The sequence below is a fragment of the Pseudochaenichthys georgianus genome, chromosome 3 (genome assembly GCF_902827115.2).
Source record: "Pseudochaenichthys georgianus chromosome 3, fPseGeo1.2, whole genome shotgun sequence".
NCBI lineage: Eukaryota > Metazoa > Chordata > Actinopteri > Perciformes > Channichthyidae > Pseudochaenichthys > Pseudochaenichthys georgianus.
The window spans coordinates 5,609,561-5,629,815 of NC_047505.1; the positions used below are offsets into that span (position 1 = coordinate 5,609,561).

Below are 20,255 nucleotides of genomic sequence, written 5' to 3' on the forward strand. Positions count from 1 at the left end.
TGTTTTATTCTTATCTAAAAACAGAGGGATGATAGTTCATATATGAGACTTTAAAGGTCTTTTATTTTGAAACTCTACATCAGATTGTCCAGATTCTCTCCGAGTGACTAGATGGGGTGTCCTGCTATCACCCTGTAGTGAAATAAGTCTTTGATAATTTGACAGTTTTTTTATTTATTCTTGTATAAAAACAGAAGGACGATAGCCCATATGAGATTTCAAAAGTATTTTATTTTGAAACTCTACATCAGATTGTCCTGATTTTCTCTGATTGACTAGATCTCCTGCTATCACCCTGAAGTAAAATGAGTATTTGATCGACTTCGAATGACTCTTTGATTATGGACGGTTTCCATTAAATAATAATCAAAATAGAGATGGACAATAGATCTAATTTGAGATTTTAAACAGCATACATTTTAAATTGTGTTTCAGAAAGTAATGTTATTTTAGGAGTGTTGTGAGATGGTGTCAACATCAATTGAAATTAGTCACCCAGTGGAAATGTCAGATATGTCTTCATAACTGTATACTCGCATTTTACATTCACTCAGTTATAATGTGGTAGTTATACGTAGTTTGTTTTACATTATATTGTACATATTTCTTAATTTAAGCTCCAGTATATATGAATATGTTTGGTGTGTTTTTTAGGTATATTTGTTATTGACCGAGTAAACGCTTTTATTTTGAAGGCAGTTTTTACAGGCCTCTACCGTAATGCATAGGATATTCGCGCACCACAATTCAACGTGCAGGCTGGCTTGACTGTGTTTCCCGAAGTGGGAGCTGGCTTGACCGCAGTCTGTTTACCCAGTGTGTCCTGACATGAAACGTTTTATTTCACCTTGCTATGTGTTTTTAACGTATATTAAAAAAACGGGGACATTTCCGGGGACAGTTTCAACCGGGGACAGGCCAAGACAAACGGGGACTGTCCCCGGAAAACGGGGACGTCTGGTCACCCTATGCTGAGAGGTATCCATAGATCTCTTCACGTTGCTCTCAAAGTGCACCAGATTGATGCTTTCAATTGAGCATCCCCCCAGGACCCCACTAGAGGAGGAGAGGACCTAGAGGAGGTGAGGACCCCCCTCGAGGAGGTGAGGACCTAGAGGAGGTGAGGAACCCCCCTAGAGGAGGTGAGGACCTAGAGGAGGTGAGGAACCCCCCTAGAGGAGGTGAGGACCCCCCTAGAGGAGGTGAGGACCCCCCCTAGAGGAGGTGAGGACCCCCCTAGAGGAGGTGAGGACCCCCCCTAGAGGAGGTGAGGTCCGCCCCCCCACTCAAAAAAAAAAGCACTTTACCCCTGCCTATATGCCGTGAGCTGATTATGGAGCCTTCACTGTAACAGTAATTCAGATGCAATCAGCCTATAAAAGGCCTCAAATTGGAAGCACTGTCTGGGCCGTCTTATTCACTCAATTCTGCAATAGGTAGATCTCGCCTTTCACCTAGGCCGAGGTCGGTGATCTTGGGCTTAAAAAGGTTGGTGACCACTGGCCTAGAGGGCCCTGACGGCTCGCCACTGTCACACTGTACCTGAAGCTCTTCCCAGAGTGTCCCTGCTGGAAGGGGGAGCTCTGGGAGTACAGCTGCTGTCCTCCAGCTGTGGAGGAGGGGACCATCATCTTCTTATCTGCAGCTACACACACACACACACACACACACACACACACACACACACACACACACACACACACACACACACACACACACACACACACACACACACACACACACACACACACACACACACACACACACACACACACACACACACACACACACACACACACACACACACACACACACACACACACACACACACACACACACACACACACACACACACACACACACACACACACACACACACACACACACACACACACACACACACACACACACACACACACACACACACACACACCAGGGTCAGCACTATGACAGGACCAAAGAGGAGAGTATATAGGTCACGTGAGCGTGTGTGCACGTCTTACGGCCGGAGATGCCGCTGTACATCTCTGCGAAGCGGGGGTCTCTCTCCTGGGAGAACAGCACTTCTGTCTTGTCGATGTTCTTCCCCGCCTCGTGGACTCCACTGCTGACACCGGCCACAGGCACCTGAGGGGGGGATAATGGTTGATGTTAGGGATGACAGACCTAAGTCAAACAAATTAAGAATACAACACACGTTTCACAAGCGACTCTATTTCAGCTTTTCAGGTGATTCGCCAATCAAAAGAAAGATGTTGAGATTAATTGACAATTCTAGTTTCCTACATCCTGAGAATGACTTCCCAGTAAGGACTGCTCTATTCCTGCGAGTGTTTACTGAACCTGTCTACATGTGTTATGCAAATAAAATGCACAACATGTAGTGAAAAAACTGTTATTTGCTGGTGGTCTTTCCATCTGGAGCCCTGTTCCCAGAGTGTGATCACATGGTGCCAAGGTGGAGGGATACCTGGGACAGGTCGTAGGCCGTCAGTCCGTCTCTCTGGTGCACCTCCAGCTCCGCCTGCTGCTGCTGCTGCAGCTGCCTGCACCCACACAACACACACTCCATCAGCACTGCACACTGACACATTCAGTATTTGAGGCGTACTTCGTTTTAAATTACATTTAATAAGACAACTTTCATGATAAAAAAAAAGGTAATCTACATATCATTGAATCATCATGTAGTGTTCTATAAGTGCTGTGTTTTGGAGCAGGAATACATTATTTCTTTTAAAACGGCTTAGTTGAAGAATGGATTCTGATTGGTCAATTTGGACATTCCAGAGGACTGCTATTTTTCCCCGGCAGACCGCTGCTAGGGAGGAAGGGATGTTGTGAAAGTTAATGTTGTCTTTTTGTCTTCACTACTCGTTTTAATATGTTCAAAACTAAAACTCTTTTGAAGAATGATAACCATGCGTGTGTGTGTGTGTGTGTGTGTGTGTGTGTGTGTGTGTGTGTGTGTGTGTGTGTGTGTGTGTGTGTGTGTGTGTGTGTGTGTGTGTGTGTGTGTGTGTGTGTGTGTGTGTGTGTGTGTGTGTGTGTCTGTGTGTGGACCCACTTGACGTTGGTGTTGGTGCAGATGATGTACTCGATCTCGTCAGAGTAGGGATTCTGGAAGGTGAAGCTGCTGGTTCTGATCAGCATCCACTCCCTGTTCTTCATCCTGAAGCGGTACATGACAGAGAGAACCTGGCCCTTCAGCTTCACCACCTGCAGAGGGAGGACCACATTCAGGAGTATTCATCATTCAATGGGCTTAAAACAAGCCATTACACACTAGAACCTTTATTTTTGTAGATGTTGATGCCAAGACGTTTGTACTTTTATTTGACTAATTTTAAACACAGCACTTTGACTTGTAACAGAGTATCTTTACAATGTACTTTTGCTCCTTTTACCTAAGTATAAGATCTGAGTACTTCTTCCACCACTGTATCGGTCTTCCTGACTAAGAAGAACCCACCTGCTGGAAGCTCTCTCTCAGGTGACTCTGGTCCTCAGGATGGCAGAACTCCAGGATGTCTTTCCCCAGCAGGTCCTGCAGGACGACACAACAGATTTCATCTCATCAATCCAGAAGTTATCGTCATGAATAAGTGTTTAGTACTCAAATCAGAACATGGAAATAGACCGTGCAGAAGGAATGCAGTGGTCACAGATTTGTTTTCCTCTAAACTGGAATCAAAAACAGATCTGAGAGGGTTATGATTTGCTCACACCGGAGGCTAAACAAGATCGCCAAGCATCAGCACGAGTTTCACCGCGGCATCATTTGGGTTTACTTGCGTCACCTCAACTAGACGTGCTGGAGAGGAGGCGGGACTTATTTCCATGTAGATACCGACAACAACAACAAACAAAATGAACATATTATTTGGCCTACCTGCCTGTCAGCCTTCCATCTCGTGCACAAACTTATCTCGTGCCCTCATTGGTCATGTGCACGTCCGTGTGTGTTGGAGGGGGGGCTCTGTGAGGAAGTCTGAAGGAAGGGCAGATTTTCTCCGGTTGTGTACTTTCAAATTCTAGCGCACTCGAGCTGGTTTCTCCGTTCTTACCTACCCTACCTTTAATGCTTTAGCAAGTATGTCAAAAGACGTTTACAATCTGTGTTTTCTGAAAGGAGATCGGACCAATCAGGCTAGGCTAAGCTACCGTTGTAGCTGCTCAGTCCATGCTCAAAATAACGTCATATAGACACAAATAAAGTAGCAACCTTTCACCTGCTAAAATAAGCGATATCTATCCATATATTCTTCTGATTTTTAAGGTAAAATAATCATTCATAAAGATTTTAAGTTTAGTTCAGGTGATAAAGTGATTCACAGACCTTTACTTAAAGCAGGAAGCTAATGAGAGTTTAATAACGCAGGTAAGAAATAGGACCAAGGGTCTGAAGGAATGTAACACACATATTGGTAGCTGCTCCAAACAGCATGTAGTTGTTATGATGGAGCAGAAGCAGAACTCCTGAGTCACCGCCTTCTTCTTGCCGAGTAGAGCAGTCAACAAACGCTGACCACAGCAATGCTTCACATAGCAGCCCCAATGTGTTCTTCCTCTGTGCTTATTTCCACTGTAAACACAGTAACAGGTGATCAAAGCAGGGCTGCTGAGTCATGAGTGTGTCCGTGTGCAAAACATGAGGACTTCATCTGATCCCCATGGTGACCAGGGTGATTGTTTTTCACATAGAAAGCCTTATTGTGTATAAGTGAACTACACTGACTTCTCGTTTCAGCAGAAGAGTGTTAATATATTGATCAAACTGTGACTATTAACATAAAATCCTGTTTGGCAGGCGGTAATAATCAGAACAGCATGTCTTCTCACGGAAATACAATCTCATTCACAGTTTCATTCCAATCCATTCTACATTTAATCCTTTTTTTTATTGCTGCAAAGGCAATAAAATGCTTCAAATTCATACTAATGTGAATCGTTAAAAGGGGAAAGAGTATGCCTTTGAGCAACTGGAACGTTTGTATTGTGTGTTGAGTTAATTGGTGACAGCAGCGTTCAAACAAGTGTCAAAGTTGATGCAAGTGGAATGAATTATTGAATGAAAATGTTTTTTCTGTTTAAACGAGTGAGAGCTGATGGGTTATAGAATAACATATAATTGAGTGCTGTCCAATTCAAATCCATATGCAATGCATGTATTGTCACTTCACTATCAGACAACAGGTGACACTGAGGGTGTGCTTTCATTGACTGACAGTTAACACAGCAGCATAGAAGAAAACAGGGAGCTATCTGACAAAATCGAAATGTATATAACACCCAGGCCTGTTTCAGATTAAGGGCTGGTTCATTCTGCGATGAGGTCGATTTACGATGTACCGCTTTGATATGTCAGAAACCTAATTAAAACCCCATAAAAAAGTGAATGTTGGCAACTTGGATATGAATGTATAGGCAGTAGGGATGTTAAGATTCACCGATTGGCATCGGTGCACCTGCATAAAGGTTCAAGATGCGAGTGCACTGGTTGAAAGAGTGCACATCGGCTACAGTTTGGGTTGAACTCGTGATGCATCGATTGTAGTGTCTTTGCATCGGTAAAAAAACAATTCATTCATATAATATCCTCTCATCCTGTCAGCACTCAGCAGAGACGATCTTTCATCTTTGCTTCGCACTACGGAGGCCGAGAGTCTCAGTTATCAACACACATGGAAGTCGAGGAGAAAGAGAAACACAGCGCACGAAGAATACCTACACATCAAACGTTTGGCAACACTTCGGATTTTTCAAAAAAGACGGTCAACTTGAAAAACCGCTCGCAAATTGTAAACGATGCCGAGCCGCTTTAAAGTACACAAGTAGTACGAGGAACTTAGCGACGCACATAAAGAGGCGACATGGGGTCTGCGGCTGAAAAGAGAAACCTGAAAGTTAGCCTGAATGAGTGTTCAGCACATCAGGCAGCAGCTGTATGGGCATGGCTCTGTGGTAGCTGTTATTTGCACATTGTTAATCATGGGCAATGCATCCTTACATTGTTTAACTGTGAGGTGTTATACAATTGTACTGTAGCCTACTCCGGAGAGTTTTTTAAGGTAAAAAAAGAAACAGCATGATGGGATGTGTAGAACTAGTAGAGAGAACCAAATATGTAAAGCACTTTTTTGTTAATTTATGATTTGCTGCATATAAGGAATAAAAGTAAAATCCTCTGTCGTACCATTATTTTGCATCGTGTTGAATCGCATCGTATCGCCCCGTATCGCATAATGTTGAATCAAATCGTATCGAACTGTATCACAACAGGGGTGAATCGTATCGTATCGCATCGCCTGGTGTTTCAAATGTATCGTTAATGTATCGTATCGTGGCAACGTATCGAGATGCGCATCGCATCGCCTCAGTGATGGAGATGCACATCCCTAATAGGCAGATGTCCCTTGCATCTTTAAAGAGGCCCTATCATGCTTTTGGGGGTTTTCCTGTAGTGCAGTGGTTCTCAAACTTTTTCTGTCATTCCCCACTTTGAACAGGTGGGCCTTTTCAAGCCCCACCTGTTCCTCATCGCTCCAATAAAATGGTAGGCCAAGCTTAAAATTGTCAAATGTATCGTTCTATAACAGGGGTCTCCAACCTTTTTATTTCAAAAATAAAACAAGTCGTGAGCTACTCCTCTTTTTTGTTTTTTTGCAGTGTATATATTTAGCACATTTTAACATTATTATAATGCTACCTTTAACCTTTGAGTGCTGTTTGGGTCTGTGGGACCCGTTTTCAGTGTTTACTAAAATAAAATGTATGCAATTTAATTATTTTAACCTGCTTTATTTTGGTGGTGGACGTCACATCCTCTAGGGGGGTCCGGGGGCATGCACCCCCAGGAAGATTTATTTTAAATGTTGAAGTTAAATGCATCAATCTGGTGCACTTTGAGCTAGGGCTGCTCAATTAAATCGTATTTTAATCGCAATTACGATTTTGGCTTGCAACGATTATGAAAACAACATAATCGAAATAAAACGATTTTATATTTTTTTTAAATAGGTTTTTCAGTTGAATTATACTTAAAGTTCAGGGTAATCAACTGTTAAAAACATACTTTTCAAATCACTTTCTTCAATAAATTGATGTTTTTCAAAGTAAATGGTTAATCGTTTTTAATAATCGTGATATCAATTATTGACCCAAATAATCGAGATTATGATTTTTGCCATAATCGAGCAGCCCTACTTTGAGCCCAACATGAATTTATGGAAACAGCTCTCAACACTCAGATGAAAGGGAACTGTATACTTTTCAATAATCCAAACATCTTTAGAATATGATCACAACAAATCATTTAAACTTGTTTATTCTTATCTTATGTTACCTAGTTAGCATTCTTTCTTTTTATTTATGTATATTTGACTAATCCCTCCCCTTTTAAACTTGTTGTCATTAGTTTTACCAAAAATAACTTGATTAAATTGTATTTAAAATAACATTTCCAAAGAAATAAATCCTTTGAATCTGCCTATTCAGTTTCTGTTTGAATGTGAAGGGTTAAATGAAAGAAGCTCCTCTCTGCGAGTCTGTGAAGACAGGAGCTGATTGGACGTCCAGCTATGAATTCACAGAGGGCCAGCTATAGTAACTGAATGAGAGAGTAATGTCAAATGACAGTACAATTGACCAATCATATTCATATGTTTCTTGTTTCCATAGCAACAACAACTGTCAACAGCGTAAACTCGCCTTCAAAATAAAAGCATGCCAAATTACACTTAAGACATACAACTGCAACGGAATTAACAAACACAATATCCTTTTCAATTTCAAAGAACAAAAATTGGGTTATCTACAGGTGTTGTTTTGTGTGGTAGAGGGTCGCTTTCATTGATGCGTTTTGCACCCCGGGCGCTTTTTTTTTTTCCCGCGACCCACCAATCACATCTCTGCGCCCCACACTTTGAGAAACGCTGCTGTAGTGTGTTATATATGTTTTTGTCCATGTAAATGGTCTGCAAAGGCTAAAATCCCAAAGTTCACTAACCTGCTAGCTAATGCTATCATGTTTAAACGGTTGTGCTTATAAGCTGAATGCCCATTAACTTTATCTACAATTTGTTTAAAAAATATGGTGATGGTTTTTTGTTCACAACAAGCTGAAATGTGTTCAAGTGTCCAGTGGTGTTTATGGTTACAAGCTGTATAATACATTTTGCTAACAACTCTAATTTGGTTTTCTTGCTTTTGGGCTTTCAGTTAGCTGAGTTGATAAAATGACGGCACTGCCCTCTGCTCAGAGTCTGTGTTTTCATTTCATAGATACTGTATTGGCCACAACATTTCATGCAAAAAAATGCCCAAATTTGGATCAATAAAGTACTTATTTTCTTATCTTATCTTGAAATTCAAATAAACCTACCCCTGCAAAAGATGGCAAACTTCGACTTAGTTTGGCTAACTTGCTCACGTAAGCTAGCATCTCTATGTGGTTGACCAATCACAACAGAGCCGGCCAGCTAACCAATCAGAGCAGACTGGGCTCTGGTTTCAGACAGAGGGTGAAAAGAGGAGCTGCAGCATATGTATGTAGTAGTATGAGAAATATAAAGAGCTTTTTGAACATTAAAGCATGGAGACATGTCACAGTAGACACAGTAAATATGAGCAGAATATGTCCTCTTTAATGTCAATATTCATGACAGTATCAGAATAGTCATTTTAATCCTCTCAGCTCACCTGAGGCTGATAGCCAATCACGTTGATGCAGCGCGGGTCCACGAAGGTGATGACACCGTCTGAGTTGTGGCGCGACAGGAACTCTGTGGGCACCGACAGGCCGTTCATGTCCATGGAGACCGGAGAGCTGGTCACCTGAGGGGGGGGAGCATCATTTACATACATGAAGAGGAGAAATCTGCAGTACAAATACAGCTACAAGTGACATGTTTCTATAGAAAGAATATGACTAAAATAGAGATGATCTGAAGTTCTGTTCCCGATTATAGTGACATGTCTTTAACAGATGTAGGGGCTCTGAGGACAGGGGCTGTTGGATGCTGTACAGTCAGTAATGTCCCCTGTGCAAAATGTGTAATTTTTAAGATGGAGCTACTTAAAGAGTGTGATTAATTGATTGATTAGTGACAAAATGTGTCCGCAGACAGACAGCTATATTAACACTTGGCAAAGTAATGAAAGGCCTCTGTGGTAGCTCCTGCTGAATTAGATATGACACCCAGACTCACAGGGTGGAATCAAACTGCTAATTTAATCATTCACAAGTGTAATAAAACTTAACTTTTGAAATCAGACTCTCAGCCAGCTATCTTTACCCTTGAAGTGGAAAACCTTTATGGAAGCATTATTCAATATTTAGCAAGCTTGTTGAAATAATAAGAGTGTGAAAAACACTCAGCCTTCACAGGGACAGGTGAGACGTGATGATGCTGGAGGAGTGCTTCCAGGAAGTTTGATATTCTTGTAAATCATTTAAGTGTTTAGTGTTTTCACAACTGAGTCTGGCAGCATGTGAAAGAAACACAGTTATATCTCTCACAGGCTCCGCCCTCTACTGGACTCTATGGGTACTACCCCCTATGCAAGCATTCACCTACTGAGATTTCTATAGACGTAGCCGGCCTTGGGGCGGGCCTACCTGAATGCGCGCGCATCTCACCGTATAAAAGGAGGCCTCGCCTCCTGACTATCATCCCTTTCTCTTCAGCGAGCGGGCAACAACTGCAACAGAGACGTTTGAGAGAAGAAGAAAGAGTTATCATACCTCCAGGGAGTTGCCACTGTCCCCACCACCTCTGCTTCGAGTGGTTGGGGGACCAGGATATGGCCGAGGCGGTGCCATTTCACGTTCGCCGTTCCTTCCGGGTCCGGTGTCCATGGAAGTCCACCGCCCAGGACTGTACTCTCCCTGGATGATGATCGCGGCGGCGGGTGTGTGGGCTACTCGCTCATTGCTAGAGATGCCCCCGCCTCACCAGGTCAGAGCGATTATTGGGCCGCAAGGCCGAATAAGTAGCTTGGTCCACGGCCCTTGCCTCAGGCCCAGTTCCCCCGGGGACCGGTGCTCAGTGGCTTCACATGATATAGGGTCGACCCTACTTCATCACAGGCCTCCGCCGCTGCCCGCCGTGTGATGTCCCTGGGATATCACGCCGCGTGGCACTTTCCAAAGAGGATCGTGTTGATCTCCTGGGAGCCCCCGTGTTTACGGAAGGGCTCTTTGGATCGATCTCCTTGCTCACGGGATGAGGAGTAGTCGCAGCGTGGCTGCTTCTTGCCCATTCCCAGAGGAAGAAACACTGTCCTACACTCCCCGCCCCCGCTGTAAACCCCAGTATAGGGAGCCAGCAGGTGGGCGTGTGCACGTGAGTGGAATAAACCGAGTGCTCAAAGCACTGTGCGGGTTCAAGAGACGCTATTGCCGGCGTGTTGTTGTCAGAAAACACACTTTGCCTGGTATAATAGCTCCGATTAATGCATTTCACCGCAATGGGAAATACAGCGTTAATACGTGGGCGCGCGGCCCTCGTGAGAGTGGCCGCGGTGCGTTCAGGGACCCCCGCAGGAGAACGGTGGTTTACGTTTGTAAACTCTAGTTCTGGAGTGAGGTGTGTGTGTGTGTGTGTGTGTGTGTGTGTGTGTGTGTGTGTGTGTGTGTGTGTGTGTGTGTGTGTGTGTGGGTACAAATGCATTCAGTAAAAACGATTGCATTTATCCCAGAGTAAGAGTCATCTCTCTCCACAATTCCACTTTTCCCCATAATGTCCGTTTCAAAGAGACGGCATTGTGACGGCGTGTGCGGCCCCCCCTCCCCCGAGGGCGGGCCGCGGAGCGTTCAAAGACCTCCATAGAGAGAAGAGTCACCGCAGCGCTCGCTCCTCCACAGACTTTCCTGCAGACGAGGGAGCGCAGCGCAACGGTGAGACGAAGGGAGATCTCGTGCCCTCGGCGCCCTCCACCTCTTCGGCCCACCCCGTGGAACCGGCGTGGACACTCACGGGGACGGGCTGCCCGTCTTCACGGATCTGACTGGCGGGGGGAGAAAATCTCTCCGCCCGGGACGAGGGGGCGAATCCCGCCTCCTCCCTGTATAATGCACAGATCATTACGTTTTCTAATAAGAATGAGGTTGATCTGTATCCAAATCTAAGTGTCTTTTGTTTCCACAAAGGCTACACTTACACACAATGTTAACCGTACAAATTCCCCATTCGCTGCCCCAGCTGTAGCTCCTGTAAAGGAGGTGGCTAGTGGGCATGCGCAGAGAGGGATAGACCGCAGGGAGTGCTATCTAAAGGAGAGCGCTATGCGGGTACAGGGACATTATGGCCGGCGTATTACTGTCAGAGACTCACACAAGAACGCGTGGCGGTGCGTTCAGAGACCTCAGTAGAACACACTACGCCTATAAAGACTCCGATTAATGCTGTTTACCGTAGTGGTGAAAACAGCATTATGGTGGAGCGCGCGCTCACACAAGAGCCCTTTCTGTGTCAACCCTTCAGGGGCAAATCTTCCCTTCACGGGGAGTTTTGCAGCGGAACAGGTCACCAGAGTATCACAGCTTCATAGCTGCGGCCCCACGGCTGAGGGCCTGTCCATTAACACAGTGTTCTGGGGAATGGAAACTCCGCTGGGAACAAAATGGAGGGACAGGACGCTGAAACGGGGCTATTCACTCCAGTTTTGCAGCGTCCCACCTCTTTTTATGGGCATGCAAGAGGTAAATCTGTGGGTTTCCTCTCAGCAGAGATTCAGGCTCTGGTGCAGAAACAGGCTGTGTCTGTTGTGCACCCTCCGCACAGAGAAAATGGTCTTTATTCCATGTACTTCCTGGTTCTCAGGAAGACAGGGGAATTCAGACCTATTCTAGATCTCCTGAATCGCCACATTTCCTGCAGGAAATTCTGCATGCTAACTATGAAACAGTTACTGGGGCTGGTGCAGCCAGGCGATTGGTTCACCACCATCGACCTGAAAGACGCGTACTTTCATGTAGAAATTGCTCCAGAGCACAGAAAGTGTCTGCGTTTTGCCTTCCAGGGAATAGCCTACGAGTACAACAGGCTGCCGTTGGGCTATTCCCTATCCCCACGCACGTTCAGTAAATGTGTGGCCACAGCGCTTCAACCGCTGCGCGCCCGCGGCATGAGTTTCCTTTTACTAGACGACCTCATAGTCATGACTGGGTCCCGGGAACAGGCAATGTTTTGCTCAGCACAATTGATCACACACCTGACCAAATGAGGCTTTACGATCAATTGAACAAAGAGCACCCTCATACCTCGCCAACAGGCGTTGTAGTTGGGAGTGGTACTCGATGCAGGCGCGCTACGCACCACCCTGTCAGGGAGCAGAAGTGCGTCCCTTCTCCGGGCGGTGCACAGGCTGCGACAGGGGGCGACAGTGACAGCTTTTACTGTCATGCAGACTTTGAGTCTCATGGCGGCTGCTCACGTTGTGGTCCCTCTGGGGTTACTGCATATGCGCCGCCTGCAGAGGTGGTTCTCCAGCCTGCGCTTGGATCCCAAGAGGGACAAGAGGCGGCTGGTGACCATCCCCCCCTCAGTGGAGGGCAACCTCCGGTTTTGGGGGTCCCCGGATCACCTCCGGAGGGGGTCTCCACTGGGACGGGTGACCTCCTACATCACAGTGTTCACGGACGCATCCAGAACAGGGTGGGGAGGGACCTGCCTGAAGAGGGCTATAGGTGGGCGCTGGGCTCTAACAGAGTCTCGACACAGCACTCTCCTAGAGCTACGGGCGGTAGTGTTAGTCCTCCGGCATTTCAGGCCCCTAATTCAGGGGGAACATGTAATGGTCAGGAGCGACAACAGCACCACAGTGGCTTATATCAACAGGCAGGGCGGAGTCCGCTCCGCCGCCTTGTTGACCACAGCGGAGAGGCTGTGGTTATGGGCTTCAGAGGTGGTGTTAGCCCTGAGAGCCCTCCATATCCCGGGACTGGAGAACAGGGGGGCCGACCTCATGTCGAGGGGCGGCCCCCTGCCAGGCGAGTGGGTGCTTCACCCGAAGGTGGTGAAGCAGATCTGGGCCCAGTTCGGGAGAGCGGAAGTGGATCTGTTCGCCAGCCGGCGAAACAGCCACTGTGCCCTGTGGTTCTCCGTGGCTCGGAGCGACGACCCACCCTTGGGGGTGGACGCGTTTGCACACGAGCCGTGGCCAAGGAAGCTGCTATACGCCTTTCCACCGCTGCGTCTCATTCTCCCTCTCCTGGGGAGAGTGAGGCGAGAACGTCTGTCAGTCATCCTAGTGGTTCCGGACCGCGTTGGGGCGCCGTGGTACTCAGAGATGACACAGATGAAGGTGGGCCAGCCCCGGGCGGTTTCCCAGTTCTGGGGGGCGAGGTCTCAAGAGGCAAGTGCAATCGGGGCATTACCCACTCTCGGCCGTCCTCTCCAGGCTTGGCTCCTGAGAGGGACAGGTTGAGACAGGGTGGATTGTCTGATAGTGTTATTCAGTCTATCCAGGCAGCTACAGCTGGATCCACCACAGCCTGTTACAGGCCGAGGTGGCTAGGATTCCAGCGATGGTGTGAGGAGCGGAGAATAGAGCCCCTATCTTGTGAGTTAGGCTCTATTTTGTCCTTCTTACAGTTACTGGGGGACAGAGGGCTTGCGCATTCAACAGTGAAGGTGTATGCAGCAACCATCTCGTCCTGCCATGAGGGATTTGGCGGCAGGTCAGCCTTTAGTCAACCACTGATGTCGCGGTTTTTACAGGGGGTCAGGAGGCTGCGCCCAGCAGTGCACGCCTCCACCCCACAGTGGGACCTGGTGCTCGAGGCTCTGGCCTCGGGGCCGTTTGAGCCTCTGGAGCTCTCCTCTCTGAAAGCATTGTCGTGGAAAACAGCTTTGCTTCTTGCCTTAACGTCAGCCAAAAGAGTGTCCGAGTTAACTGCTCTGTCGGTGCACCCGAGCTGTTTACAGATTCGGGGTGACCGGAGCGGCGCGACACTCAGACCGAACCCCTCCTTTGTGCCCAAGAGCCTAAGGAGTGCGTTCAGGTCGAGGGCTATTCAGTTAGGGGGTTTTAGTCTTCCCCCCCAGGGAAGCTAAACTGCACCTCCTCTGCCCGGTGCGTGCGCTAGCATGTTATGTGGAGCGCACGGCTGCCCTTAGACGCACCGAACAGCTGTTTTGCATATGCCTACGGACAGGCAGGGAGAGCCTGCCCCACGGGGATTTGTGCGCACTCCACACGGGCTGTAGCTGTGTCAACAGCCTGTGTCAACGGTGTGAGTGTGGAGGATGTATGCACAGCGGCGTCTCTGGCTCTTTCTCCTCGTCTGTGCTTGCTGGGGCAACACAGGACTGGTGAGGAGGGGGGGGGGCTGTGGGTTAGTAGGCGTCTGACCCCCTCCCCGGACGTAATGCGCTGTCGCCTTTTCCCGGGCCCTCTGGGGGGTCCCGGGATGGGCGAGGTGCGCGCTGGCCCATTACGGGGCGGAAGAACTACCCCGGGGCGGAGGGGCTACCCCCCACACTTTAGTCCGCACCCACTCTGCACAGGGTCAGTGTTTGAGTGTGGGGCATGGGCACTGGCACTCTCCCTGTGATCCTTAGGGACTCAGGGAGGTTGGTGCACAGTGAGCCCATACTGGGCTGGGGGTTCTCCCCATCTGCCAGGGCCCCCAGCACTGTTTAGTGAGCACACTTTCTGCGAGGTAAGCGCAGCAGAGTGTGCTCTGTCAGACGCAGCCCAGACTTCTCCACGGTCACAACCGGGTGAAGGGAGAATGTGGGGCAGCAGCTGCTGACCAGAAAAGCCGGTCAGGGGCAGTAGGGTGGAATGCAATTGTTGGACGACAGTGTGCGTATACATCAGGGCTCCACCCACTGTACCCATAGTCCAGTAGAGGGCAGAGCCTGTGAGAGACATAACAAGGGTTACGTATTGTAACCCTTGTAATATTAACACAGGCGGAGCCCTCTACTCAGGGCACTGTCTGTCCTATACCGCTCGCTGAAGAGAGGTGTAGAATGATAGTCAGGAGGCGAGGCCTCCTTTTATACGGTGAGATGGACGCGCATTCAGGTAGGCCCGCCCAAGGCCGGCTACGTCGATAGAAATCTCAGTAGGAGAATGCTTGCATAGGGGGTAGTACCCATAGAGTCCAGTAGAGGGCTCCGCCTGTGTTAATATAGCAAAGGGTTACAATACGTAACCCGGCGTAATAAAACAATAACAGAAGTATCTCCATAATAAGTCCAGCATGGAAAACATCTTTTGGCAACTGTTGTTGTGGGACAAAAAAGTTGGCCCTGCTTAATTTGGGATATTTGTTTTTATTTTTATTTATTAGCCTTTGTTATATAGCTGGCATGACAGGGAATGAGTAGAAGGAGACAGCACACACACACACACACACACACACACACACACACACACACACACACACACACACACACACACACACACACACACACACACACACACACACACACACACACACACACACACACACACACACACACACACACACACACACACACACACACACACACACACACACACACACACACACACACACACACACACACACACACACACACACACACACACACACACACACACACACACACACACACACACACACACACACACACACACTACCTGCAGTCGTCCGATGGCCACGAGGCAGTATTTTCCAGTCGCACCTGCCTCTGTGTCTTCTTCTGGGATCGTCATACCTGAGGAGCAAACGGAAAGAGAGAGAGGACGGTGTGAAACAGAGGCAGAGGTTCTTCAGAACATTGATTGGCTAGGCAGTAGCTCAGTCTGTAGGACTGGGGTGGAAAGGTTGCTGGAGCGGTGCCAGACCGCGGGTGCTGCCTGAAACCAGTAGCCTCTTTTCATTGACACCTCTCCATAACAACAGTGCATGTGAGTATTTAGCCCTAATGTGTATAGCTGTGCATGTGTGTAGTTTACTGTGTACAATAACAGAGTTGAAATACTAAAAGTTCTCCTTGGGGATCTTCTTCTTCTTCTTCTGAGGTCTATCCAGCTCTGTCTCAGTGTGCTCCTTGACCCTGGCAGCAGGGAGTTCACCTCCAGGCTGACTCAGTGTTCACGAGTCGTGTCTTCCACACTGAAGGATACATCTCAGACACAATACACGAGCATGAGAACTGCTACAATGTTTCCTAACTAAAGTGTTTTAGTTCAAACATCCTGCCAGTGCAGAGTGGGTTCTTGTTTTGTTTGTTGGGATGCACATGTACTCTCACATGCATGCAGGTGACTCACCCTACATGTCTGTATTCTCTAGCAAGTGGAAGGCACAGCCTCGAATTATAATCTCAATAGGTCTTAGTAATATGTGGTCTCACCCTCGACCGTGTCAGTTGCTCTAGATTGCTTCTATGTTGTTGTTGTTGTTGTTGTTGTTTTTCCCAGTAGAGATGCAAGGGTTTATGTGGTTGATCTTGGGCATTATTTGATGTGTGAATTATATTAAGTGGCATTTGGATAGTGCAGGACTTGTGAAGATGTGTGAAATATGTCACCATGAACGTCCACACGTACTACATTGTAATGGATTACTGTGGGCTAGAATGAAACATGATTATGTTGTAATGTTCTGTGCTCTCCACTCCCCCTGCCGGTCGGCTGCACTCTTCTTCTCCATCACAGCACTGAGCCACTCACAGAAACAAATGGAGTTGGTGTAAGTGAACAATGATTTACGCACCAGGAGGTGACAGAAAAAGGGAAGTAAATGCTAAGTTTTAACATGGGAGGAAATGTTATATCTCCCTTTCTTGTTATTAAACAAAGCAGCGAAGAGAACGATGTGGGAGCAGCTTTGTTTTGAGACAGCACTGACCTTTTCACAAATATCATACCAGCTTTCCCTTAATGACATTATTTCTGAGGGTAGCTTCAGGACAGGCGGAAAATGAAACTATACAAGCGACTAACCAACATATGTGACACCAGGCTGAACCAGGACATTAAGCCGAGGAACTTCTCTTTTGTCCTTTTCCTCTTGGCCCTTCTTCTTTCCTAGTCCTGCCCGGCTATGGCCAACTTCGCTCAATTCTTTAGGACCTTATTGTTTGCTGCAGGCCATGGCTAGGGGCTGATAAACCCCAAAGACCCACTCAACACTTCAAGCCCCCAGTGGGTTGAAGTTGAAGCAAAACTTTCTAATGACCAAACTGTGGTCCTGCAACTTCCGTATGATTCCGTGACGTCATTGGGCCCCGTGCCCCCTCTCAACAGAAGGAGTCTCCTGGCCCAGGGCAGTCCCTACCCACCTGGGGACTCCATCTTAGTTTTTGTGTTGAATGTTTCCCGTTTTACTTTTGAACTGTATTTTCTCTTTGTGTCAGCCTTTGTAATTGGCCTGATTGTCTCCAGCTGTGTGATGTCCTTGTTGTCCTTGTGTCTTTACCTGCCCTCTCCAGCTGTGTCTTCTTAATGTGAATCGTCCCGTCCCTACCCCCTGTGCCCGTCTGATTAAGTGTTCTTTGTCAGTCTGACTTTGTCCAACATCCTGCCAAAACCCTCACACCTGGGAAAAGGTATTTTTGTCTTTTCAAAGTATTTTGCCTTTGTACACCGTCGGAGCCAACATGCCCATCAGGCCTGTGTTCATTGTTTTTGCAATGAGGGATTTTGTGCACACGGCACACAGTTATAGTAATTGTCGCCTGGTCTTATTGTTGAAGGTAGGGGTTCTTGGAAAGACAAAGAAAGTAAGCAAGGCTTTGTTATTTTCAGTTGACCGTATGCTTTTGTTTTAGAATCTGTTTTGTTTTATTTCTCTATTAACATCCTGAAAGCAAAACGTCAGCACATACTTGTGTTTGCAACGAGTCAGACTTCGCCTGTTAGTTTATAGAAGGTGTGTTGCTCCATACACTGAACTAAGAACTCTGGGGCTGATTCAATTCCTTTTGTGTTTGCATTTCAGTCTCAGCGATGACTTCCCTGAAGAAATAATAGATTCTGTTCAATTCTGTTCTATTTGAAGTTTCATTTAAAAAGGCAAAGTAGATTCATGAATTCTACAACAAATATAAAATAAATTGATCATTCAATGTTTATTGCTGGACTACAGCTTTATGTGAATGTGATTGATAAGATATGTATACCACATTTAGGTATACATGTATATGAGTAATGGGTCCAACTCGGTTTTGGCAGATGCCTAAAATAAAATAACTTTATGGAGTATAGGCTGAAAAGAATGTGATTGGATCCAGATCAAACGGGCTGTATACTGTAATGCCAGAGAAACCCAGGACCGCACACATCCGGAGGCCCAGGGACAGCCTATGGAAACACAGAACGTCCACATTGACCTGGCGCCGTTTCATCTGCGCTTATCACGGAGCGGACGTTTTAACTTGCTGGAATTCCTTCCACTTACCGAGGACAGTTTACAATAACGTTGGAAGACATTAGCCTCCACATGAAACAGAACCCTGAGTCTGTCTTGCTTCGCGACTGCATTCCTCTCCTCAGTCAATTTGCAACGAATCTGAAGCGAGCGTGTTCTTCATACATCTGCCCGTTATGAGTGCGTGTGTCTCCTCATCCCTGCCTGCCAGAGCTATTGTGCCCAGAACATTCCAATGATTATTTTTAGTGCAAGGATGTAAACCATGTGTCAATGATTTCAAAACACATATGGTGCGTGTGTGTGTTTGTGTGTGTTCAACCAAGAAATATTCCATGTCACATCAAAGTTCTAAGAGGCCATTGAGTTGTGTGGTACTTGAACTTGTTGAGTTGCATTACCCCACACTCACACCATTCCGTCTCTGTAAACACTGCATGTGTGAGTGTGAGTGTGTGTGTGTGTGTGTGTGTGTGTGTGTGTGTGTGTGTGTGTGTGTGTGTGTGTGTGTGTGTGTGTGTGTGTGTGTGTGTGTGTGTGTGTGTGTGTGTGTGTGTGTGTGTGTGTGTGTGTGTCTGTGTGTGTGTGTGTGTGTGTGTGTGTGTGTGTGTGTGTGTGTGTGTGTGTGTGTGTGTGTGTGTGTGTGGAAGTCAGAGAGGGCTACTGGATACAGTTAAGGAATGGAATGGATGACGTATGACGCTGAGGCTGCCTGATATAAGAATTTAGGCAGTCATGGATTTAGGGAGTCATGGATTACAGTTAACGGGATACCGTGGTTATTATTAAGGTATACATACTGCCTAGATTACCTTTTTTTGGTTTTCGTTTAGGCTACTTTCATTATTTTTATTTTAAATATTCTTTTTTGAAATGCAGTAGGTGGACAACTGATTTAATAAAATAAAAGCTGTGTTTGCTTTTGGTTAATGCATTGAACTAAAGCATTTGTAAATCATCATAGGTCTAGCATATCATTTAAAATGACAAATGTTGGATACTAAATATCTTGGTTCCTTCTTTTAAGGTAACATTGTTGTGTTGCCTTTCAGAATCAGAAAGTGCTCGGGTTACATTACTATACTCTGATTAGGTAACTGATACGTTTTGTTTTTTTTACATGTAACTAGTAATTGTAATGGGATACAGATTTGAAGTAATCCTCCCAGCACTAATTATGGGACACAATAAACTACTAACATACATATTGACTGGTGCTGTGCGATTGACAAGTATATCACAAAATGTAGATAGACTAGTAATTATAAAGGGATAGATTTTTCCCAACCCGTCCCCTTGTGTGTTATGAAGGTTGTTCTGCATGTGAACGGTCTGTAGTCACAACCCCTCAAAGTACACCCTGTAGGGAGTACAACTCTAACACAGAGAAGACCTGTCTGTGCTGCCCCAGAACGCCTCGTTGGACATTTCTCTGTTTCCATTGTTTGCTTCCTGGGTTCTGTGACGTGTGAACACCCAAAGCAACAGCAAATGGCCCAAATGGACCAACCCGTGGAGCACCTCACACACCAGGATCCCTTGGCTAACTAACAGGGAGTCCCCCTTGACTTGCATTGAGCTCCCTGGTTGGTAATAGACGAGATGGGATGGTGGAGAAACGCTCTCCGCAGACCCGTTCTCACAGCGTTATAAACCTTTTTCTTTCTCAATATCAAGCCACACTTATTGTTTTTACTTCGGCTGTGAGTGTTTGTGTGCTCAGGATGAGTTTAGCTTGTTCTCGCTGTATCGCCGACCCGGCAACCTGTCCGCTCCTCGCAGCAACGAGCCTCGCAACGTCCCGACCAATCAGAGCACACTGATGGGGGGGGGGGGGGCAGGAGCTCTAACAAGCCGTGTAGGACAGAGAGTGAATACACACACTATACAGAGATGCTGT

The 20,255-nt window shown here is 46.6% G+C and overlaps 1 protein-coding gene across 2 annotated transcripts in view; it reads right to left on the reverse strand.

Annotated features, from left to right (window-relative positions):
* The window catches only part of arnt2 (aryl-hydrocarbon receptor nuclear translocator 2), a 106,994-nt gene that overhangs the window by 23,428 nt on the left and 63,311 nt on the right, over positions 1–20,255 (reverse strand). For both annotated transcript variants that reach the window (XM_034109052.2, XM_034109043.2), the window contains exons 9-15: positions 15,619–15,695; positions 8,701–8,835; positions 3,473–3,547; positions 3,068–3,219; positions 2,471–2,546; positions 2,004–2,127; positions 1,543–1,645 (exon numbers count right to left, since the gene is read on the reverse strand). In XM_034109052.2, the coding sequence (XP_033964943.1) occupies positions 1,543–1,645; positions 2,004–2,127; positions 2,471–2,546; positions 3,068–3,219; positions 3,473–3,547; positions 8,701–8,835; positions 15,619–15,695 (742 nt within the window). The remainder of the gene's footprint in view (positions 1–1,542; positions 1,646–2,003; positions 2,128–2,470; positions 2,547–3,067; positions 3,220–3,472; positions 3,548–8,700; positions 8,836–15,618; positions 15,696–20,255) is intronic.